Below are 15,741 nucleotides of genomic sequence, written 5' to 3'. Positions count from 1 at the left end.
CAGATACTTAATAATGGAGAGGGGCAGTTCAGCTCTTGCATGTGATGATATTTCTACATTATTGTTGTTGTCGTGTGATTTAGCCACACCTAAGTTTGCTTCAGACTTGTTGACTTGGATCGTGGCTCCACTGGTGGTGTGTGCTAACCCATCCACTGCTGATCCTTGCCTACAAAGAAAGTTTTGTAGCCCCTTGCTTCAATTAGACTGCTATAGATACCCAAACCAGGTGATTTATAGGTGTGTTCACACTGAACTGCTGCAATTGGGCTGTAAACTTTCTTGTAAACTGCTCTTAAAAGTTACCTTCTTCTCCATTTTAATGTGTTATAGCACTGTCTGCTAAAGGCAGCCCACTATTGGTAAGGTCAGTAATAAACCAGTTCATTGCTGTATCTAAAGAAACAGGCATTTTTCATTGTTCTGTGTAATAAAAAAAATTGTTTCACGCCTACAATATCTGTAGTGAGTAACCTCAGTCTCAGTGCCTTGTTATCCCACAGAAATCCAGGAGGATTTGCAGCAGCTGCAGTTCTGCCCCAGCTGGGCATCAGACATGTCTTGATGCAAGCATGTCTTAGTTTTCTGAGTGCTAAGATTTGTCTTCATCTCCTGGGCTGCATCTTCCTCAGTTGCAAAGCCAGCACTTTCTGCTCATCTTGCTGATGGGGCAAGGGGGTGAGATATTCCCCACTCCTGCACATGCCCAGAGGCTTGGCCACGGGAGGGAGAGTGGCTGCTCCCTTCCGTCCCTAGACCTTTCTCTCTTACAGGGGAAGCAGCAGAAAGAAGACACTTTCTTCCCTTCTGCCCCTTCCCCCCCTGCCAGTTTCTCTCCTCTTCCTGCTGCAGAAGAAAGGGGAGAGTGTAGGGCTGGGACCTTGTGTTTAAAGCTGTGTTCCTGCAGAGGCCACAGCTCTGGCTTGCTGCTGATCTGCTGCCTTCCTCTGCCTTGCTGGTGAAGCCGTCCTACCCTTCAATATCAACCAAGAACATTTTTTCCTTACCCATGTAGCCCTCCAGCCCACCCCAGCATTGTTTCCATTCCTCTAGCACTGATGTCTTTGTCTTGTGAGCTCCTCTGAGTCCCAGGCACAGCTCAGCCACTGCTCCGCCTGAGTTTTTTAGCCTTGGGTGATGCTGGAAGCTGCAGGGCACCAGGACTGAAACCATCTCTGCAAAGGATGGTGAGGAGGTGTCAGTTGTGCAAGAGGAGGAGGGGTTGAGATGGGATGGAGAGGACAACATCTCCATCCCGAAGAACCATCTGTAGGCTTTCAGGAGAAAGGAATGAGCAGCAGAAGAGCTGTGTCCTGGCTGCTAAGTTGCCTCTGTGCTGAGGAGCAAAGCTGGCACAAGGGTAGGCAGGACACACGGCTCCCCAGCCAAGCAATGGTGTGGGCAGCATATGGTTCCTTAAAGCTGCACTGTAGTAGTATTGGGGTTTTGGGGATTTGTTTGCTTGCTACTCACCAGTGAGCATTCAGAAGAGAAAGGCCCTCTCTTGGAGCTGAGAGCACACAGCTTTTGTCCTTCATCTAGCATGGGACTTCGGTGTTGAAAAAGCAAGACAAAATCAACAGCACTCTGCTCCCTGGCTGAAAATTAAAAAGAATAAAATCTTTGCTTACTCCAGCGTTACGGAAATCCCTGGGGCTGTGCTTTGCCTAGGGATTGGAGAAAGGGTGTGGGGAAGAGAAGTGGTTGAGAGAAAAGTGTAGGGAGGGCAGCGCTGGGAAAACGCCCTGTGTGTGCCTCTTCTTCACCCTGACATCAGTGAGTGACTCTGGAGTTGAGCAGTCAGCACAGGCTGTGTCCCAGAGCAAGGAGAGGGTGGTCCTGAAGGGATGAGGGAGAGCATCCCAGCAGAGCCACGCTGCCTGGGCAAGAGAAATCCCCTTGTTCTGCAGCCAGGCAGTGCCTTGCTCTGCAGGGCCTGTGGCAGCTCCGGCTGGCTATGGGATAGCACACTCCACAGTTATCAAACATCAGAGCTCACTGTTTGAGGAGAACAAACACACATTTCAGAGTGTGAACCACTTGTACCTTTTCAAAGCTGAGAACTAATGCAAAATTTGAAGTCTGCATTTTGAACTCAAATCTACTATTTCAGGAATGTCAAAGGTCGAGCGTCCCTTTTCAATAGTGATTCAAGTCCATGTGCTGCCTAAAGCAGCTTGTCTTGACATGGACTCTCTCAGATTCCCAGTTGTGCTACCTAAACAAAGGCTGTTGGCAAAGCTCCAGTGTGAGTTATTGGCAAAGGGCTTTAGTTTAGAAGATGAAGAGGTCCACAAGCTTTTGAGGAGAAAAAGAGAAAATCAGAGGGAAAGCTAGCTTATAATTTGTGGTTTTTCACTTTTCCCGTACTTTTTACTCATTAAAATTCAGTCCCGCTCTATTACATGGCAAAAAAAGATTCCTTAACCAAGCTGAATTTTACCCTGCTTCATTTTTAAAGTGCCAGGAGAGTTGAGATGGCAAATCATGTTGTGTCAGTGGTGCAGTGGTGGTACTGTCAGCCTCACGTTCTGAGAGATCATGAGTCTTTGAGAAACAAAAGTATCCTCACACACAAATGTGTGCTTCAGATATTACACTCTTGTTTTACATATTGCTCCTGAAAGGTAAATCTTTAACACAGCAAATTCAGAGGCAGATAGAAGGGGAAGGATGCAGTATATACACAGATTTTCCATGTGTAACAGTTGATGCTGCAAAATTACAAGGCATTGGATTTTTTGTTGTTTTCTGCAGACACTTACTAAGACACTGTTCAGGCTAAATATATTTTATTTATTTATGGACTTTTTATGGGTGGTGCCCTCTACTTCTGCTTTGTGCGGTGTCAGCACTGAAGGTGTGCATCTGGAAACTCTTAGACCTGAAGGTGCAAAATCTAGAGCCAAATCCTTTTTGGTTCTGGAGGGTTGTGAACCTTTGTGAACCTTTGTGAACCAGCTCATTGAAAGACAGTGGCACGAGCTATGAAATGGTATCTAAATGTGGGTCAGTGCTCAGGACTTGGTGGGTTTTAAGGTGTTTTTAAGAACTACCTTTTGGCCTGTCACCCAACAGTGCCCCTTTTGTTTTCTAGCCTATGTGGCCACAGCGTGTCAGTAACATGTTGCTGGGGAATGTGAGGCATTTCCTTGCTTGCATTAGCACTCTTGGAGTCAGGGATGAATATCTCATTTGTTTTTCTAATCAGTGGACCCAAGCAAAACAAGTGAGAAAACAATGTATTGGTTCTCAGGCTCTCTGAGGTGAGAAGTTGAATACTATTAAATGGTTAACCAGTAAAACAGGAACAGCCTGAAGGGGTCTGTGGGGTTTTTTGTTTTGTTTTTGTTTTTGTTTTTTTTTTTATTTTTAAAAGACTTCATTTGACCTTGGATTGCTTGTGAGAAAAGAGTGAAAGTGAGTCTGAGTCTGAAGAGGGTGTGCAGACAGGTATTAGCATCACACAACTGCTGGGCAGGTAAGGAGCTGCCTCCCTGTCACACAGCACTCACAGAGCCCACAAAACAACATCACCTGTCAGTGTCAAACCCGGGTTTTTAAATTTCCTTTCAGTTGCAACAACAACAACAAAAGAGCCGCTGGAGAGCAGGGTAGCAGAGATAAGCAACCAGAGTGATTTCAGTGCTGGAGACCCAAATAAAGGGTTTGTTTAGTAACTGGATATGAATCTAAGCCATAAACCTTGACTCAGAGACTTTGGGTGTTTAGATAAGCTGTTTGCTGTGTATGCATCTCTGTCAAAGGATCTCAAGGATGCTTATCTTGTCGAGGCTTAGCTTTTGATTTATGACCAGAGTGTTTAACAAATTTTAAGGCAAAGTGCGGAATGCGACTCAGCTGGTTGGTAGTAAAGATTGTGTGAATTGAGGTAAGTTTTTCCCAGGTATAAACATTTATATTTTGGAAGGACTTCTGTGTTTTGTGCTCTTAAAGTACTTTAAAGTAATTTCTACATCTTGAAACCTTTGATCTCGAGACGTTTCTTACGTTCTATGGGATGGGCTTTTATCCTCAGTGTGCTTCCATTCATTTTTATCAGTTAAAGGAAATAAATAGTGTTTGTTGTATAGTAAAGAAATAATGAAATTCAGGGAACAAAGAAAGGATCTAGACTTAGGGAACAAAGGGACATTTGTTGATTTTTTTGTAGTCCTGCGTAATAGGAGAGCAGTATTGCTTTGATGTCATTGACTAGAGCTCAGCAAATTCAAAAAGAATTTTATTTATAGATACAAAAATAAATAGACATTATCAGTTTAAAGTAAGCCTTTGCCAACATTTGGGTTGGTTTTATCCATAATAATGTTATGGCTACACCTGGCTCCACATGGTGATGTCAGATAAGGGGGGCAATGTCTGAATTATTTGGCCAAAAGCGTATCTGGGACCTTACTAGATGGCCATCCCTGCCTCAAATGAAGATATTTCACTATATTATTCTCATTAAGGTATTTCTGGTATTTCCTAATTTGACTTTTTAAATTTAATTTGTTCTTTTCTTGCAAAACACCAGAGCAATATATTCAACTAGGATCCATTTTCTTTTTTAGTTTCTTCTTCCAGGCCTGGAAGGAATGAAATGGAGTCGTCATTTACATTAGAAGAAATGTTAATGACTCCAAGTGTAAATTACCCGAATATATTCATTAGTATGTGTAAAACTGCTACTGACTGGTGGCACTGTAGTTGAGCATCTTCAAAACATCCCATGAGAAACTGTGCCAGGGATTTGGATTGAATTCATTTGAAACTGTTTGTAATTGTGATTGAAATGTATTTTGTAAATAAGTCTCTCTGTGTTTGTGTTTCTCTTCTGGCCTGCCAGAAAAACCAGAAATAGATGTGTCTGAAATGGCATTTGTCTTCATGAAATAGAGCTTTATTTTGTAAAAATTAATTGCTAAGGATGTGTTGTTTTAGTGTAGTGAGGCAAGAGAGATGAATTCAGAAGCTGCTTTAGACCTCTCATGCAGTCATCTGGTACATGCAGGACTGAGAATGCAGGACGTGGATTTTGACAGCATTTAGGGTCTTACTTTTGCTGTGGAACAGGTTCTTTCCCTCCACCCTCCCCAGAAAAGATGACTGCAACTTCTTAGCTTTTTCATTTTACTTTCATGGTAGGCTGCTCTGGGGTGACAGCCAGCACTTGGGGGTCCTTTTTTACTCTCAACAGCACTCAGAAACAAGCTCTAATCAAGGTTTTTAATTTCTGTATATCAAAATTTCCTGGCTTAAGGAGTGTTACATGTGAATGGGAAAGCTGGGAAACCTAAGTCATCCATCTTATTGCATCATGTCATAAAAATAATCTGTAGCTGATGCCTTATTTCCCAGCGCCGAGCATTTGCAGCCCATGTGCACAAAGAGGAAGGCGAGTGGGACAAAAGGCCAGCCCTCCCTTCCTCAGAGCAGTGACATCCAGGGCACGGTGTGTCCTCTGAGCCTCCAGACCTGCCAGCAGGCAGCTGATTCCCTTTAACTCTGCAAACCTCTGGGCTTTAAAGCGTGGTGTGTTTTGCAGGTGGAGATCCAAAATGAGACCACCCCCAAAACAACCAAAAAATGGGCTCAAAGATGTTGTCCCTCGATGCCTCTGTGTGTGCTGTTTGATCTAGGAAAGAGGCAGCCTCTGGGTGGGAAAACTATCACTTCCTACATATGTAAAATGCTTAAGCACTTTTTTTTCCCCCTTCTTTTTCTGAAGTCTGCCATCTTAATTAAATATCAGATTTTGAAATCCATATCCAGGCAGCTTTCCTGTTTGTATCCAACAGACTACAGTTCTGTTCACAGAGCCCCTTGTTGGGGTTTTTTTTCCAGCTTTCCTTGTGTTTGTTTGCAGGGCAGCGTTTTGTTTTCTCTGTAAGCCGTTCGGAATACGTCTTCACCAGCGCTGTAGCCAGAGGGTTTGTATGTCATTCAAAAATAAAAATAAAAAATCTCCACCTACTGAAAAGTGAACAGCACAGCCCTAGCAACCGGCTGGTGCGTTCGAACCAGAGGAAGGGACATTAAACAAGTAAGACCAAATTATGTCTTCTCTGTTATAGCCAGGGATGTGGTAGAAATGACAGCTAGTGATAAGATTAATCGTAAATTATAGTGGAGAGAGCTGCATTTGTATTTTATTTTTGTTTTGTTTAATGGTGGGCTGTAAATACGGGCTTGATGAAGCAATGCTTGTTCTTGTCGGCATGAGCAAGGTATTCAGCTGGGAGCTCTAAAAGGGGGATCTGCCTCTGTAAAAACAGCCCCCCACGCCCCACCTGGCACTGGTTGTGCACACAGGAAGGTAAGTGTTGTCATTTTCTTGGAGAGCAAGAGAAAACTTATTTTAAATAGTCTGTCAGGCAGGGCACTGCCAGTGCTTTCCTCTCAGGTGTGTTGTCGGTGACGTTATGCCAGGGGTGGATTTCATTCATCTGCCTCTCTGTCTCCTGTGTGCACGTTGATATCTCATTTATCTGCCATGCCATAGATCCATCTGTGTTAAAATGATGATTTTTCCCCTTCCTGCTTCTGTGGATGAAGGGAATTTAAACTGCTTGTCATCATTAGCTATGCATTCTTTTCCTAAGGAGCTCCATTGCACTCCTCCAAGATGGATTTCTGTTCATGTTACCTGCATGGTTTTCCTTAATCACTGCCAAGAAGCAAAACCCAAAGCCTTGAGTTTTCTCTTAGGTTTTATTTGTATTAGACAAAAGCCACAAAGAGGAAAGAGTGGAACATACATATTGGAAAAGCTCTGCTGCGTCAGTGGCCCACTGAGCTTCTCTCAAAGTTTGTGAAGTCAGAGGGTGCCCTTCAGGAGGCACAGGGATTAATCTCCTGGTGTCTTATTGTTGTCCCCTTTCCTTTAGTCCAGAGAGAGCTGTTGATTGATGATTTGTGTTTCTTTGGCTCCCTCTGCACCTCCTTTTTCCATCCTCTTCCTCCTGAGGTTTGTTGTCTTTTCTGGTTCCATGGTTCCATGCAGTTTGGTCCTTTGCTCCCCTGGCATATGAGGTCCTCTTTGCCCTCTTCCCACCCTTTTCCCGCATGCTGGTGATGGTTGTGCAAAGCCCAAACCAATTCTACTCCATTGCTAGGGAAGGATACTTCCAATATTATTTTTCTATCACAGCGATTTTACTTCCTGACTGCTGGATGTGCTGCACTGTGCTGGGAAGGTGGCCAGAGCAGGATGTGCTGTTCCAGGCAAGTTTTCAATGACCACTTTTAGGACCAAATAACCAGGGAAGTGGGATTTTGTTGCATCATCCCCAGCTGTTCGGCTCAGGGGCTTTTTGTTCTTTTTGATTTCAACTCTTCCAAGTTTCTCAGCTGTGGGCTTGGTGAGGCTGCTAACAGATGCTCCATGAGTGGTGGAAGGGTTTTTGGAGGTCTCTGTGTTTGCGGGGTCTTGCTTCAGTAATTTTATCTTAAAATTTCTCCCTGCTGCTCTCAGCAGCACAGCTCCTTTGGGAGTAGCGGTGGAGGAAGCTCTGTGCAAACCTGTGTGTCTTTCCTTGGAGGCAGAGCCAGGTAACCTGGATGCTGTTGGTAGCACTGTCTGCTCCTATCAGCAGACCTGTCTTAGGGATTTCTGACAACCACGGACAAACCCCTTGTTTAGGGAAAGCAAGGAGTGCTTTTTGGAAACATGAGGGGTGGTTGTGCCTGGATGAAGTGCAAGGATGGTGATTTTTCTGTGCCTACGAGCCATGGCTATATTGCACAAGTACAAATTAGCAGTTCCTTGTCCCCAGTTCATGCATTTCCTTGCCAAAAGGTAAGAATCAAGGGGTGCACTGTAAACAAATGTGGTTAGGGAGCACTCTGCTCCTTTGTGTATTTTTAGCCTACATAGGCTTTTCCTACCAGCCTCCAGTACTGTGTTTAATGCTTGATTGTGAGCTGCACTGAGCTCTCTGATGGTGAGGTGGGAGAGCACCACTGGAGGTCTCCAGCCCAGCCCCTGCCCAAAGCAGGGATGCCCAGGACAGGCTGTGCCATGTAGGGTCCAGTTGGGCTGTGAGTAGCTCCAAGGTTGGTGACCCCAAAAGGGCAACCCTTTCTATTGCTTGCCATCCTCATAGCAAAAAAGCTTTTAAAAATGATTTCTTTTTATTTAGGCATTTTTTTCTCCCCCCTTTGTAATTCTAAAGTGAACTTCCCTGTGTTTTTACGTGTGCCCGATGCCTCTTGCCATGTCACTGGGCACCACTGAGAAGAGCCTGGCTCTGTCTTCTTTACTCGCTCCGTGAGGTGTTTATGCGCTTTGAAAAGCTCATGTGCACTTCTGATTCCCAAACATTGATTGGCTGCTGTGGGTTTGTGGTTGCTTTGTGCTGTTGGTCTTTTTCCACTTAGAGCTGTGAGGAATCAGTGTTTTGCCTGGGGCTGCAGAAGCCCCGGGCTTTCTCTGTGTTCTTTGCCCTTTGAGGGAAATCCACAGCAGATTGTTCACACTCCGCCTTCATAGTCACCCATATTTGAGCAGGACCTGATATCAGAGCCAGGAAATCTTAACCAGAAAAAAAAAAGAGACTGTCTTCAGTGTTGTCCAAGTGAATGTGTATGCAAAAGCTGCATTATCTGCTCATTTTTATCAGATGTGAAGGCACCAAACCAATTGTCTTGTAGTGTCTGCGTATTCTGGCAGGTCTTATACTGATTGAAGCTGAATGTTTGTGTTGTGTTTAAAACTGCAGTCTTCCTCCTTGAAGGCTGAAAGTCTTCAGTTATGATGCTACTGCATTTTTTAAGATTTGAAGCATCTTCACTTACAGGTATTTTGACTGTTTAAAGTTCTCTTGGTTTTTCTGACTCCGATAACCATGTAATAAAACCAGGCATTTGCCAAAAGCGCAGCAGTCTTTGGTTTGTGCTGTTGTTAAGAGGTTACCTTAGGGTTTGGACCTACTTCATGAATAAAACTGTTTTTGTGGAAGATGAAATGTTTATTGGCATTTTAAAGATAACATTTCAGCAAAGCTGGCTGGCAGCCTCCAATAAGAGCTACTTCCCAGCTAGGTCAGACCAATAACGTGACTCGTTGGAGGGAAAAATCAGTTTATAATGGGGATTTTTGTTTAGGTTTGTTTTTTAGTAGAGTCTTTTCCAGGACTTACGCCAGAGATACTGTGAACTACTTTCTTAATTGGTCTTGTCAGGGCAAATGTCAGCAGTGGTGCAGCCTAATACAAAAACCAAATGGCAGGGTATGCAAAGGTTAAAGCAAGTTTTCCTTCCTGGTGTTTGTTTAGTTCTGTTCCCTAGCTGTATTTATAACAGAGGCAGTCTCATGTGTATTAGATTAAAGCCAAGGCAATCTGGGCTGTGTTGGTGGTTTGTGTGTCCACTGTGCTGGGCTGGAGGGATTGGGAATGCCTCTGACCCCTGCAGCTCCACTTCAGCCAAGTTCCTAAGCACCTGCTTAAATTAACTTGTAGCCCATCAGGATTTCTGGTCTGCTAGTTCACCTATGGGCAGCATGTTGAGCAGGCTTGCTTTTCCAGCCTGGTGGAAATACTCCTTTGGGAACCACTTCTGGTTTGTAGAAGTTTGAAAGTGAGATCAGATTGCATTGTTACCATGTGAATCTGCTAAACTCAGAGCAGGGATAGTCCGTGCATGCACACTACATCCAGTGAGTTGTGGGCATCTGAGAGATCCTGCCTGTAGGCAGAAAGTTCCATGCCTGAAACTTCTGGATTGTCAGACATCCAAAATCTCAGACAAGTGAGTCAGACTTCTCTTTTTCTATTTCTTGGGGAGAAAATTACAGCAGACACACACATGGTTTATTGATGAATTTCAGCTCCCTTTAAGTGGTAGAAGGCCTTTGTCTTCTCTGTGAGCTTCCTGGAAGTGCCATGTGGGATTTCTGAGGTGTCCTGTGGGATGCCCTGTCAGTGGCATGGACCTGTGGGCAGAGCAGGCCATGGGCCACTAGAAACTGAGTCATCAGGTTGGTGCTTTGATTCCTCGATCCCAGTCCATGCCTGGTGGTGAGCACTTCTGAGTTTTGTTGTGGTGAGCAAATGGCCCCAGTCTTCTTGCTGATCTGACAACAGTGATGCCTGAATTCAGAGAACACACAGTGAAATTAAATTCTCTTTTGCAGATTAAATTGCAGAATTGAGGCTCTGGACCAACTCACACCATCGGCGTTTTACTGCTCCTTATGGTGTAGCTGGTGATTGTTCCTGAGAAGAGAGAAGATGATGAGTGATGCAAGTGACATGCTCGCTGCAGCCCTGGAGCAGATGGATGGCATAATAGCAGGTAAACACCTGGGGCAGGGGTTTATTTTGCTTTTTGGGTCCTCCTTTCTCGCACTGGGAGGACAGAGTTCCAGGTGGAGAAGGGAATATGCTGGGAATTGCTTTTGGTGCCTTCCATTATAGCTTAGAGTTAACAAATAACCATAGTGGAGGGATTGCACAGACTCTCACAGGCTCCATGGATTGAGTTTTCTCCTGCCCTCTCTCAAAGGGCTGATGGAAGTGGCTGAGTGGTGCACTTCAGCTTCTGCATGGAGCACCAGGAGAGTCAAGGACAATAGTGGCTACTCTGAACTTCCCTCAGCTCGGAAGAGTTATAACATGAATTTTCTTTTCTTTTTTTGTTTTTTTCTTTTCAAAATTGGAATGCTTTGGGTCCAAATGTTTGGTTTGGACCTGCCTTGGATTTTTTATAAGTACCTGTAAATTGTAAGTTGCCCAGGGAGAGGCATCACAAAGAATACGATCTCTGCTTTTAAGTGGAGGCTAGTAAGGTAGAAAATAATATAAATACACAACACATAGGAGGGAAAGAGCAAGAAGTCAATAGTCAAAAATACCCTTGCAAGTATAGCAACACAGGTATAAAGTTTTTAGTAGTTCCACTTAAACAATTTTCCTTAGGGAAATATACAGTGTGTGCTTTGTTTGAACAATGACTCTTCTCTGCTTAAAGATATTAAGGACACATAGCAGGAACACATGTAAAGGGGATTCAGTTTGATCATGATGATCTCTAAAAATACATGTAAGCTGCGACTTCAGTAATTTCCATAAGTAGACACTGGTATTTGGATCCGATCATGTATTTGTGTTTCCAAGAGCCCAAGCTGGTTTTGGCAGGATGAGGTTTAATATAAAAACAAAATGCGATGTTGGAAGATTTAAATCATCACAGACTTCATTTACCCATGTCTGTGAATAGATCTATAAAGGAATATAACAAAGGGATATCAGCTCCTGTGCTGTTGAGGTTATTTTTCTCTTTATTGTTTTCAGTGGGAATTTAGCAGAATACTTGGATTTTTGTGGCTTTCCAGATGGGGTGAATGAAAGTTCATGGAAGTGCATATATGGCATATCCTTATGGTTTCTAAAAGTTGACAGCACAAATGAAGGTCTGTCATGAACACGTCTCATTGTGCCAAGGTATTACAGAATTAAGGTCAAAAATCAGTGTACTGGAATTACAGTTGGAATTAGCTAGGTTGACTTAAATCAACCTTAATCCTAAATTGATAGTTTCCTTTCTTAATATATAGCAACTTCTAATGTAGGTCAAATATGCATCCTGTGAGTTTATGCAAATGAGAGATTTTTCTCTTTATTAACATGCAAATGTCAGTGCTACCGTGTCAAATTGCTGGGTTTAAAATTTATTCCCTTGCAGAAGCGATTTGGTCTTTTAATTTATCTTCATCTTTTTCTTTATTATTTTAAAAAATTTCTGGTGCCTTGGAGCAGCGTAACATATTCCTGCATGGAAAACTCAGGGCATGGTTTTCTCTGGACACCATCACTGGAATGTGACTTGGATCATTCAGTGCCTGCAGGGTGACTCAGGGCCTTGGCAGAGGATGTTCCATCCCTGGCAGCACCTTCTGCCTTGGGAATTCATCCCGGGGAGCAGGCCCAGCCCACGCCTTGACCCCATGGGCAGGTTGTGGCATTCCCATTCCCTGGGGACCAGCCCACCTCCTCCCTGTTGGAGCTTCCCTCCCCGAACACCAGCACTGAGTCTGGCTGGGATCAATCCTGCCAGGAACAACCCTCACCCTTTCCCAGCCTGGGGATGTGCCTGACCCGCATCCCGTGCCTCACCCCGTGCGGTTTTGCTCCCTGCAGGTTCCAAGGCACTGGAATACTCCAATGGCATCTTTGACTGCCAGTCCCCCACCTCCCCCTTCATGGGGGGCCTGCGGGCACTGCACCTCGTGGAGGACTTGCGGGGCCTGCTGGAGATGATGGAAGCGGACGAGAGGGAGGGGCTGCGCTGCCAGGTCCCGGACTCCACGGCGGAGGCTCTCATCGAATGGCTCCAAAGTCAAATGGTACAGTCTCACCTTGTTTTACCTGCACCAGGTTCATTTTGGATGCTGGCTAGACTGGCTCTGCTTTACACAGCTATTTATAAAGCTTGGACTGGGTATCAAGGAAGAAATTTTGGTTTGGAGATACTGCTGTGGAGTCTTGGAAAAGCTGTTGCTCAAATGCCTCGTGCAGTGGGTTGGCCTCTGCTGTCTTTGATGTATCACTGTGCCTCAATCTAGGGAGCAAACAATACTTGGTAACTGCAGTTTCATCTCAGAAAATGATGGGCAGAGACTTTCTTTTAAGAATCAGATGCTTAGGTGGGGGGAAAATAGTTGGTTTGAATACTTTTCAGTAAAAAGTATTTTTGGCAGTGTTTTTTCACTGTTACTGCTGAGCTTCCTTACCTGATTTATAACATAAATGAGTGGTGTAAGCTCTGCATCCCTTTAATCTGGATACCAAACCAAACTTTTATTTTCTGTGTTTGAGAATTGGCCAGTTTTTGTCACCTTACTTTATAAACACACAGAAATATAAATGACAAGGCAGTTCTTTCCCCAAGACTTGGTTTTCCCAAAAAATCAGTTATACGAGTGTAGGTTACCCGAAGACTACCCTGGGAAGTAAAATGTTGTACTCACCAAAAGGTGAGTTAAAACAGCATCATTTTTGAAGGAGCTGCTGATTTTGCCTCCAGGTGCCCTGTGACTGGTGAGTTCCAAGCAGGGCCAAGGAAGAGTCCTTGTGCTTCTGGTGTGTGGCAGGGTTTGTGTGGTGGAGGTCCAGGTATGTGCAGGTTTTGGGGAAGCTCCAGCAGTGGAATTCAAGACTTGCTCCCAGAGCCACACTTTGGGTTTTAAGCCAGCCTTGCAGCAGCTGTCACAGCGACAGCAGCAGGTGGGCACTTCTGCATATTCTGTCAAATCCATCCTGCAGCCGTGGCCAGGTCCTGCTGTCTCACGCACTGGGTGTTGGCCAAGGTGACGCCGTGCTGCTGAAATTGGGGTGCCAGCCCTGCTGAAGGCTGGGGCTGCTGCAGGACTGTGGTGGCTCTGTGTTCCATGTGCCCCGTGTGCTGCCGCTGTTGGGACAGATGGCCACCATCGCCTGCTCCCTTCCCGGGATGGGCATTGCACCCCCTGGGAAAGACTCAACCTCCCTGGAGCCATGGCTGATCTTGCAGAAAGTGTTCTTATCTCGACAAATGGATTTGTCTCAGTGCTCAGTCACAGCCCAGAGGACTGTTGTGTGCAGGGCTGTGTTTGCTGTGGCTGGTGCTGGGCAGCCCTTTGTGCCATCTGCTGTCGTGGAGGGTGAGCACAGCAATGCAGGGACAGATGGGCATCTTGGACTTGCTACTGTAGTCCTTGCAGAAAGATCTGAAGGGAGAGCCTTCTTTTTTCCTTTTTCTTAATCTTTGCTTTGAACTACTCATTTGGAAATGCCTGAAACTTAATGAAGCACGTGGGAGCTCTCCCACTGCCTCCAGTGGGATTTGGATCTCGCCCCCGCTGTCAAAGTGTGGCAGCCAACGCTGAGATCAGGAGGAGGAGACAGGAGTGACATTGAAATCAGATCTTTAAAACAGGCAGAGTTCCTGCTAACATCAGCATTCCCTGCCTGTGTAACATACAGCCGTGAACATCGCTGTAACTACTCACTGCTCTCTGTGGACATAACAGGTTTCATGCAACTATGGCCTTTATAAACAAAAAAAATATGCCAAGTAAACAGTCTTGGAAACTGCACTCTCCCATGGTGTTCACAGTCATCTGTAGTCCATATTTAGTGGTGCTGATCCCCTGAAGGTTATTGTGGAGTAAAGGGGCCCAGCAGCATGGCTGAGGCTGCAGTGCCTGCTCAGAGTCATGAGGTAGAGACCAGTCATTGCCCCTTATGATGGCAGATGTGTGATTTAGGGGCACCTGGCTGGTGGGGTCTGGAATGGGGTCCTTCAGACGTGCACGCTGTGGATCACCTAATGGCAGTGAGGCAGCAGTGGGTTTTTATTGCATCCATGGGCTCAGTGGGAGAGGAGGGGCTGTGTTGTGCCATTCAGTTTAGAGCCTCCCAACCACTGGAAAAGATGTGCAGGGGTTGTGAGTACCAAAGATTGCAGAAAATAGCTACTCCACCTATGCCTCAATTACTCCTTGTTCTGCTTCAAATTAGTCCCCTGTATCCTCTGTCATCCTTGAAGCCCCTTGTAGGAAAGACTTAACATTCCACTTAGAGTGTGCTACAGCCACGGGATTTACAGGTGTCACCAGTGTCACCAGTCCCTGTCTGAGCAGGGAGGTGTCACATGAAGTGCCTGGATGATTTGCAGGAAGGTTTTTTGCAACTTTGCCCCTCTTTGCAGAGGAAGAGCAGACACCTTCTTTGTTTGAAACTGGTTTAATCCTCTGTGCGTGAAGTCGCGTCCAGCAGGATGCTGGATCTGGTGTGTGACTTCCCATGCAGGGCTGTAAGCAAGCCTCTTGTGTCTCAGAGGAAAACAAAAACAGTGTTTGCTGCTGCCAGACAGTGTGTCACAGGAGAAAAATCCTCCCCTGGCTCCTGCAGCCAAACCACTGGTGCCCACATTGGAAAAAAGGGATGACAGCAGTCTCCCAAAGTTTCTGTAAAATAGGGCAGAGCATTCAGTCCTGCCATGCCAGAATGGGCTGCCACGTGTCCTTGATCCTCTTCTTTTCTGCTCCTCTCAGTGGGTCTGTGCAAGCACTCAGAAAGGGCCAGTGGGTTAAAACACCTCGTGCTGCTTTTTGTTTTTTAACGGGTGGGTGCCAGATGGCCACGTGACACCAGAGCGCACGTACGGTGCCCGGACATCTGGCACAGCTCTTCCAAGAGAATCCATCGTGTGCTCCCCATGGGGAGCTGGGAAAACTTGTACATGCAGCTCTCTGCTGCACAAGGAAGTCGATTTAACTATAACATGTCATTGCAGCTCAAAGCTGATCTCTGCTGCTGAAACCCTGCTCGTGTCTCCTTGTGCAAATGGAGGGCAGGTGAATGTCATGGGTGAAATTACAAATGAGGACATTTGTTCCAAGTCTGGAAAAGGACTGAGAACTTTCTGAGCTCAAACATGTTCAGATTCCGTGGTTTCACTGGGAACCAGGCCTGAAATCCATAACCAGGTCAGAACTATTCCAAAGTTCTGGAGTGTTTTCAGAATACTCTTGATCAGCAGAGATGTTTAGTGTATTTCAATGTGTGCCTTAATAAAGCATGTGCTGTACTCTGTGAAAATGGAGCTTCTGGCTTCAGTACAGGCAGTCTGTGAGTAATCTCTAACATCAGCACCGGTAGCAAAACCATTTTAAATGAAACTCCACATTTTGCAAGACCAAGGCATCCCCGTTGTGTCCAGCTGGAAGCTGATAGATCCACCTCTTGAAGAGTA

The 15,741-nt window shown here is 45.3% G+C and overlaps 1 protein-coding gene across 15 annotated transcripts in view; it reads left to right on the top strand.

Moving 5' to 3' along the window:
* Window positions 1–15,741, top strand: part of PPFIBP1 (PPFIA binding protein 1) — a 102,589-nt gene that overhangs the window by 45,076 nt on the left and 41,772 nt on the right. For all 15 annotated transcript variants that reach the window (XM_069003308.1, XM_069003312.1, XM_069003306.1 and 12 more), the window contains 2 exons: window positions 10,139–10,299; window positions 12,144–12,349. In XM_069003308.1, coding sequence (XP_068859409.1) covers window positions 10,236–10,299; window positions 12,144–12,349 — 270 coding nt within the window. In that variant the 5' untranslated portion in view covers window positions 10,139–10,235. The remainder of the gene's footprint in view (window positions 1–10,138; window positions 10,300–12,143; window positions 12,350–15,741) is intronic.

Source organism: Aphelocoma coerulescens, chromosome 1A (genome assembly GCF_041296385.1).
Source record: "Aphelocoma coerulescens isolate FSJ_1873_10779 chromosome 1A, UR_Acoe_1.0, whole genome shotgun sequence".
In the NCBI taxonomy this organism is placed as follows: Eukaryota; Metazoa; Chordata; class Aves; order Passeriformes; family Corvidae; genus Aphelocoma; species Aphelocoma coerulescens.
Note: the sequence above shows the minus strand (reverse complement) of the source record. Positions and strands in the feature narration are given on the sequence as shown.